Here is a 7,641-nt window from a genome sequence, read left to right on the forward strand (position 1 = left end):
CTTAACTAGCTTATTACTAACTGATAAACAAAAATATTTAAGAAAATTCTTTTCTGTTTTTCTTTTTTGCCTTTTATTAAACTCTGAGAGCCAAAGCCAACGCCATCTCTCATCAGTATTAGAGAGTAGAGAAACAGAGCACGTTGAGAGAAAGTGGTATTCCAACGTAGAAAGCACACACAGAGAGAGAGAGAGAGAGACAGGAAACAAAAACAAAGTATGCTTTTTTAGAGTGCACTTTCTCTGTTTCTTTGATTAAATCTGTCTCTGCTCTCTTGGTTTTTTTTTTTTTTTTTTTGGGTTTATGGATGTGAATAGACCCTTATGGTTGCTGCCGTTTTGGAGCTAACTCTCTACAGGGTGAGGAAAAGATTATCTCGTTATGTTTACTTTCTTCTCGCTTTTCATGTTCTTGTTCTTGCTCTTGTTCTGCTTCTTCATTTTATTCTCTGAAAGAGCTCTCTGCTTGGTTCTCTTATGATTTCTTGATCTTGAAGTGTTATTCCAGTAATCAGAGTTTTTTCTTTCCATATCAAGCTTTGTTTAATTCTGTTTCTTGAAAGAGTTTTCTGCTTGTCTTACAAATTCTTGTCTCTTGAAGTGTTTGTGGAGTCAAACATTTCTATTCAATAGAAAGATCATTTCTTTTGCTTCTCTAGTCTTCATTAGCATCTAAACTTTACTTGAAAATTGGCAGGTTTACTTCAAGATTCTGTCAACATTTTTAGACTACTAATAGCATCTTTCTCAACAAATCTGCAACTCTTTGGTAAGCTAAGCTCCCATATAAACTATAGTTGCAGTTTATAAAACCATCATCATCTTTCTTCCATTGTCTGCTTTTTTTGTTAGCTTCTTTCTTTTGGTTTGGCTTCGGTAAACAAGAAAAATTTCTAACCATCTGAAGCACTCTTGAACAGAAGGAAACTGTAATCTTGCCATAGAAACTAAACAACAGACAGACACTAATTATTCTCACTCAGGGAAAATTTAGTGTAAAGAGTGTGTTTGATAGAATAAAATTTAAAGTTTTCTTGAAATTTCAAGGAACTGTGGTGATACTAAATTACTTGTAATGCTGATGGTGATGGGTCAATGAAAGCAAAGCTAAGAATCCATTTTTTAAAAAAAAAATTATGTCACCTCAAAAATGATTCTTGCTGGGTCTGCTCTAATCTCACAATTACTTTCTTGTTGCCACTTGCCATGCCAAATTGCCAGGTGCCAACACAACTTTCTGTTTGTATTTACCTACCCAAGTAAATGCTTTCTCTAGTATAGGTTTAAACCAGGGAAAGTCGTTGTGGTCCCAATTTTTTTGTGTATATCAACAAGCTAAGTGGTATTCCTGTGTCTAATGCAAGGTGTCAAAATTTTAAATTGTGAACAAAATTTTTTGGGGTTATGCTAATTCTTTTGTAGAGCATAATCTTTCTTCTATGTTTAATGCTTTTTGTTTGAGGGGTCAATTATTGTTTGTATGACAATAACGTCATCCAATTGCCTTCTTTTAATTATTGAGAGAGCTTGTCTCTTTATTGTATCTATGTTTGTTTCTTTTGCTAAAAGATCTGATTCAAGTGTGGTCCTGCAAAAGTTCAACATATTACTATTACCCAACTTAGTTCCTTTTGGGACAGTCTCACAACAATTTGCGCGCTTCTCTAGTGCATATCTGTAACAGTGCACCTCAATCCAAAAGAAGACTGCAAGTCGAATGGCTTTTAATGAGTGTAAGAGGTCAAGATTTTAATGCATGTAGCAGCAAATATATGTGTTAGCAGCAATCATAAGAAAGCTATACCATTTGAGTTAGGATAATTCTAATGAGCAGGTCACAGCAAATATTGAACTTTCCTTGGCATAGCTTTCCTTGTGTTTTCTGTTTGGAAGAAAGTTTCTCTATCTGTAGGCTTGTGTGACAATGAGTAAGTGTTTCTCCATTGCTTGTCTGTTGCAGATACAATTGTGAGCCGACCATGTAAGCGTGTTTGTCAAGAAGGGGCTGACTGGTTTAAATGCCTGCCTAGCTAAATCATCATCAAGAGACCAATTCTTGTCTTCCTTGAACAAGGTACCTGTCTTAATTAAGTTGCATTACCACAAATATCATAGTTCTTCTAATCCTACGTTTTTAGTTCCTAACTGTTATTGGCTTTCGTCCATGATTCAGTGAATCCTTGGCAGTCTATTGAATATTTTTCTGTCAAGAACTTGTCTAGTGTTGACAATCCATCTGTAGTATAAAGGGTCATAATTTCTAATATGCAGACTTTGCAACTTCTTTTTGGCCTGAGTAGTTCATTTTGCCGTGAAAACAGGACGAGTTTTCTACTAGCAACTTCAATGGCTAAAGTTTGTTGGCCCTACTTCGATCCCGAGTATGAGAATTTGAGCACTAGAATCAATCCTCCAAGGTAATGGCATAGAACTGCATACTGTTGTAACGTTCTTTTTCACTTTTTAGTGCTTGCCTCTCCCTCATTTGTGGTTCTCCCTTTCTGATTTCAGAGTATCAGTTGATAATACTAGCTGCAATGAGTGTACTCTAATAAAGGTAACATTTCCAATTATAGCTGTCAATTATTATGTATCCTCCTTACCACCCTGGATAATCTGATTGGCAGGCCTAGAATTGCAATGCCATAAGAAGAATTTTTCCTTTTTCTTTTAATATTTTTTATCAGAGAGCAAATTCATCAAGCTTGCTGTACTAATCCCATCAGTACTAGCATAATTATGTTGGCTATTAATAGATGAGTATTTATGGAATGTGAGTCATATAGGTTGACAGCATGAACAAACCAGGAATTTTGCTGGAAGTGGTGCAAATTCTAACCGATCTTGATTTCATCATCACCAAGGCTTACATCTCCTCAGATGGAGGATGGTTCATGGATAGTATGTATATGATTCTATTTGATCTTAATTTTCTTGGTTCTTGATGATTAGGAAAAGAGATGGTTGCTTATTTATGCTTAACAGAATTTTTCTTGTACTTAAAAATCTCTTTTGACATTTTAAAGTTCAAGGTACTAATGCTACTGTCGCCTTAGGCTCCTTTTATTCCTTTTATCTCCTAATGAACATTTTGTTTTTTGGGACAGTATTTCATGTCACTGATCAACAAGGGAAGAAGATTATTGATAGTAAAACTATTGACTACATAGAGAAGGTACCCACTTGTAGTAAATCCTCTTGTCTGTTTTTTTTGCTACAATCTTAACCCAAATCAGGATGCTCATTGTTGTTTCTATGAAGTGCTAATATTGGAAAGTAATCTCCTGTACACAAGGAATTCTTAAGATGCTACAAAAACAATCTTTCTTGGAAACCTTATTGTTCATATCTTATTATCTTGTTAACTTATTAAAATCTTTCCCAAGATAACAAGAGATTAATATAGGTTCATTTGACATATTATCAGTGCATTTATTGTTATCTTTCCATTATCAATTAGAATTACTCATCATTGATAGCATTTCAATTAGTAATTCCCACCTACCATAGAACTAATGGTAGTATGCAATATATGTTTCTGAGGTTTGGGGTTTTTTCACATGGAATTGAGATGCCTAGGCATTGCTTAGGGGTGTATTGGGTGAGTCTTTCGGCTTGGGTAGCATGTGTCTCAATTCATGTTTTTCCCCATTTAATTAAATAAGAAGTAGCATTATTATAAAAAAAAAAAAAGGTCGTACTTAACCAATATACTTGATTTTGTACCTTCTATAGTTTATTCCCAACTCAGAATTTTCTTGCAAATTTATTGTTTGTCACAATAGGCTCTAGGACCGAAGGAGTACAACAAAGATGAGTTGAAGACTTGGCCAGGAAAACGAGTCGGAGTGCATTCTGTTGGTGATTACACAGCCATTGAACTCATTGGCAGGGACCGTCCAGGTCTCTTATCTGAGATTACTGCTGTTCTTGCCAACCTTCACTTCAATGTGGCTGCTGCTGAAGTTTGGACGCATAATAGGAGAATAGCTTGTGTTGTTTATGTCAATGATTATACCACATGCCGTCCTGTTGATGATCCGACCAGATTATCTGTTATGGAAGAGCAGCTTAAGAACATTTTACGCGGGTGTGAGGATGATGAGAAAGCTTCTCGCACTAGTTTCTCCATGGGGTTCACGCACATCGACCGCAGGCTCCATCAAATGTTTTTCGCAGATAGGGATTATGAAGGTGGAGGAGTGACAAATGAGGTTGAATATCCTTCTTCCTTCAAGCCAAAGATCACAGTTGAGCGTTGTGGGGAAAAGGGGTACTCAGTAGTTAGTGTTTGTTGCAAAGATCGAGCCAAATTGCTGTTCGACATTGTGTGCACTCTTACAGACATGCAATATGTTGTTTTTCATGCCACAATATCATCTGATGGCCCCTATGCATCACAGGTACATCCTCTTTTCCATAGAAGGCAAACATAAAGCCTGCTCTGTGAAACTAAGTTCTTCAATTTTCTTCATATCCTATTAACAATATAACATTTAAATGACAATAGATATATGCTCATAAAGTTACTGCACTGCTACTTATGAGAATCAATAAATTTGATAAATGTATTGGTGTCAGGCTAGAGTTATGTAAGGTTCCATCTAGCACCATCTGAATCTCCAAAAACCGGCTCACCAATATTTGAATACATACTTTAACATCGCTTCAATAGCATACAAATCACATAATTTGCATATCTTTCTGTTTTTTTATTTGATTCATGATTCAATTATTCCTATTACTGAATTCAAATACAAAATGCCTCAACTTCTGGTAACATATGTCTGAATTGTGTTGATTACACATACACCTGAATGCTTCATTAGAATTTTGGTTCAACTGACCAAGCATGCGATTGCAGGAGTATTACATCCGTCACATGGATGGTTGCACACTTGATACTGAAGGTGAGAAAGAAAGAGTTATTAAATGTCTCGAAGCTGCCATACGCAGAAGAGTATGCGAGGTGAGTGAACTAGTACTTTGTGCTCAACATTAGTTCATATATTACTGCAGATAGAATCTCTAACATAGCAATCTATTTATCTGAAGCAGTAACAGTCTACTGTTTTTACATCTTTCTCATTTAGCCCTCATGTAACAGGTCATTTGCGGTTCTACTAAATGAAATAGAATTCAAATGCCCCTCTAAGATACTCCGATTGCCATATTCTCTGAAACCTATTTTTTTTGAAACAGTTTCTATAGTAGTCGAGAACATCATATAGCAGACAATAAAGATTATGGAACTTCGGTTTATGTTTGTCAGTCTTCACTAAATTGAAATCCGTAGCTGCAATTCTTGGTTATATTACTTCATATCAGTCTTGAAGAACTTCAATACAACTACTTCAAAAACTACAAACAAGAACAAAAAAGTCCAAACACTATCTACAACCAGGCCTTACAGCATCAGCATTGACACTGTTATTCTGCATAAATCTGAGGATGACAGAATTTTGTAATCAAAGCAAACGCATTCTCAACTGATAGAGTTAATAAACAGCACTTGGTTTCTAGACTTCCAGATAAAGTAAATGGCTGCTGAAATAGTCACTCTTTTAATTTACTTGAAAGACTTTTCTTTGGGTTTTCCTGCAAAATCAAATGACACCTCTGTTAGTATTGCATGCTTCCAATACCTGCTTCCATGATTGTTTAAACTGACACTTAAACAAAAGATGCTGGACATCTTCTTCATCCCTATTGCACAGCACACATGACCTCATCAGTCTCTATGCCCCATTTTATCACTCCGATTTTCAGTGGAAAAGCCTATTCTGAATGGCTAACCAGCATCTGAAGCTGTTAAGAATATGCATAGGTCCCTCATAACAGCTTAGACCTATACACTTTCCTGGCCTAACAACTCATTCCTGGCACTAGCAACTGTAGGAACTCCTGAAGTGAACATCTTCCAGCTATTAAGATCTTGCATATTCTAAGATAATTCCAAACTCATCTAATGGATATGGGACCTCCATCTTCCGTTTTGCCACCAGTCAGAAACTCTACTAGTTGTCTTAGGGACATCTATATTACTAAAATCAACATCTGAAACTTATCAGTTAGAGCTTGCCCCTCAAACCATAAATCACAGCGAAAGAGAAAAAGTATGCCCATTTCCTAACTGAAAGAACTGAGTAGCCCATTTGGCCACAAAGATCAATAACCTATTTTCTCTCTTCTCTCTTTCTTTTTCTCTCATTTTCTTCTCAAACAAGAGGAGAAAAAAATAGACAACATGATCAGCACAATACCTCAATTATGTATAGCCTTGTATGCTGAAATGATATGACGGCCTTCGTACATAGAATAACATAAATAGTACCCAACTTTTAGGTGTCTATTAACCCAGTTTGACTTAGTACATTTAAAATAAGGAATCCAACTTATTACCAAACAGAAAATTAGAACACTCAAACTGAGAAAAAGTATTTTCGTATATGGTCGGAGGTTATGACTTTATCTTGAATCAGAATAGGCTCTAGTATAATAACTGTCGCATTCTAATAGAATTATTTTGACTTAATTCAATTTCATTATAATATATTTCTTTTTTTGGTTAATTGGGCTCCGATCAAAATTCTAACTGGTACCCTCGTAATACTGGGGATAGCTCAAGCATAAATGTAACAAAACTTTCTTCTTGTGTCATAACTTCAGGGGCTGAGCTTAGAGCTCTGCGCAAAAGATAGAGTAGGGTTGCTGTCTGAAGTAACAAGAGTTCTGCGAGAGAATGGATTATCTGTTACAAGGGCAGGTGTGACGACAGTAGGAGAGCAAGCAATGAATGTATTCTATGTGAGAGATTCTTCAGGAAACCCTGTGGATATGAAGACTATTGAAGCTCTTCGCAAAGAAATAGGGCACACCATGATGCTTAATGTGAAGAAAACTCCCGTTAGTGCTAGTCAACCTGAAGCCAAAGGATGGGCCAAAACCAGCTTCTTCTTTGGTAACCTATTGGAAAGGTTCTTGGCTTGACAAAATATGTCCATATGAATGTATAACAGAAACTATATGAACAGTATAGAACAATAAAATATGGGCAGAAAAGGCTTGTCTTCAGTGTATACTTTGTGTAATGCATGTAAAGCATATAAGTGCTTGCAAAGTTAATGAAGTTTGGACTTCGTGAACATCATTTTATTTCTTCCATCCTTAAGTTTCAACCTTTTTTATGTTTCTCGAAAAAATATTTTAAAGGAAAGAATCTGTAAGAATTTAATCGTAATATAATATTAGTCGCATGACTGCATTCTGTGTTTTATTATATGAATGAACCAGGAGTAAAGATATCTGGAAAGAACTGAGTAGCTTGTGATGCAAATGTAATTAGACCCAACTTTAGGTTTAATTAGGCTGGGAAAAACATGTGACCAACTGGAAATATGATGATTAAACGCATCTCTAGCCTAGAGTGCAACACAAGTAAACAAGCCAAAAGATAGCTGGAAAATTTGCTGAACTTTAATTCAGTGGATAATTCAATTTGAATTTACTTTTTTTTTTGTCCTTTGGTTTAATGCATACACGCAAAAGAAACCAAATAGTATTAGCTAGTTAATTATTTCTGGGTGTCAAAGTCATACACATTGTTGACCTGGAAAAACATGATTTTATTAGGCGCCAGCT

At 35.7% G+C, this 7,641-nt stretch overlaps 1 protein-coding gene across 7 annotated transcripts; it reads left to right on the top strand.

The window, feature by feature from the left end:
• Nucleotides 1–7,150, top strand: LOC8270929 (ACT domain-containing protein ACR3). Of its 7 annotated transcripts, none has more exons than XM_015719914.3 (10): nt 1–360; nt 698–769; nt 1,961–2,074; nt 2,322–2,417; nt 2,512–2,557; nt 2,787–2,901; nt 3,108–3,175; nt 3,786–4,403; nt 4,865–4,969; nt 6,670–7,150. In XM_015719914.3, the coding sequence occupies exons 4-10, from the start codon at nt 2,347–2,349 to the stop codon at nt 6,988–6,990; spliced, it is 1,344 nt and encodes a 447-aa protein (XP_015575400.1). In that variant the 5' UTR covers nt 1–360; nt 698–769; nt 1,961–2,074; nt 2,322–2,346; the 3' UTR covers nt 6,991–7,150. The 7 variants fall into 7 exon arrangements, with proteins under 7 accessions (XP_015575400.1, XP_048227006.1, XP_015575402.1 ...); XM_048371049.1 differs by having other exon boundaries at nt 1–217; XM_015719915.3 differs by lacking the exon at nt 1–360 and adding an exon at nt 490–507.
• Nucleotides 7,151–7,641: the final 491 nt, after the last annotated feature.

This window comes from Ricinus communis, chromosome 2, assembly GCF_019578655.1.
Source record: "Ricinus communis isolate WT05 ecotype wild-type chromosome 2, ASM1957865v1, whole genome shotgun sequence".
NCBI lineage: Eukaryota > Viridiplantae > Streptophyta > Magnoliopsida > Malpighiales > Euphorbiaceae > Ricinus > Ricinus communis.

Coding starts and splice junctions, on each gene's coding strand:
- LOC8270929 (XM_015719914.3), top strand. CDS start 2,347: ATGGCTAAAGTTTGTTGGCCCTACTTCGATCCCGAGTATGAGAATTTG. Junction 2,418..2,511: donor ACTAGAATCAATCCTCCAAG/GTAATGGCATAG, acceptor TTCTGATTTCAG/AGTATCAGTTGATAATACTA. Junction 3,176..3,785: donor CTATTGACTACATAGAGAAG/GTACCCACTTGT, acceptor TTGTCACAATAG/GCTCTAGGACCGAAGGAGTA.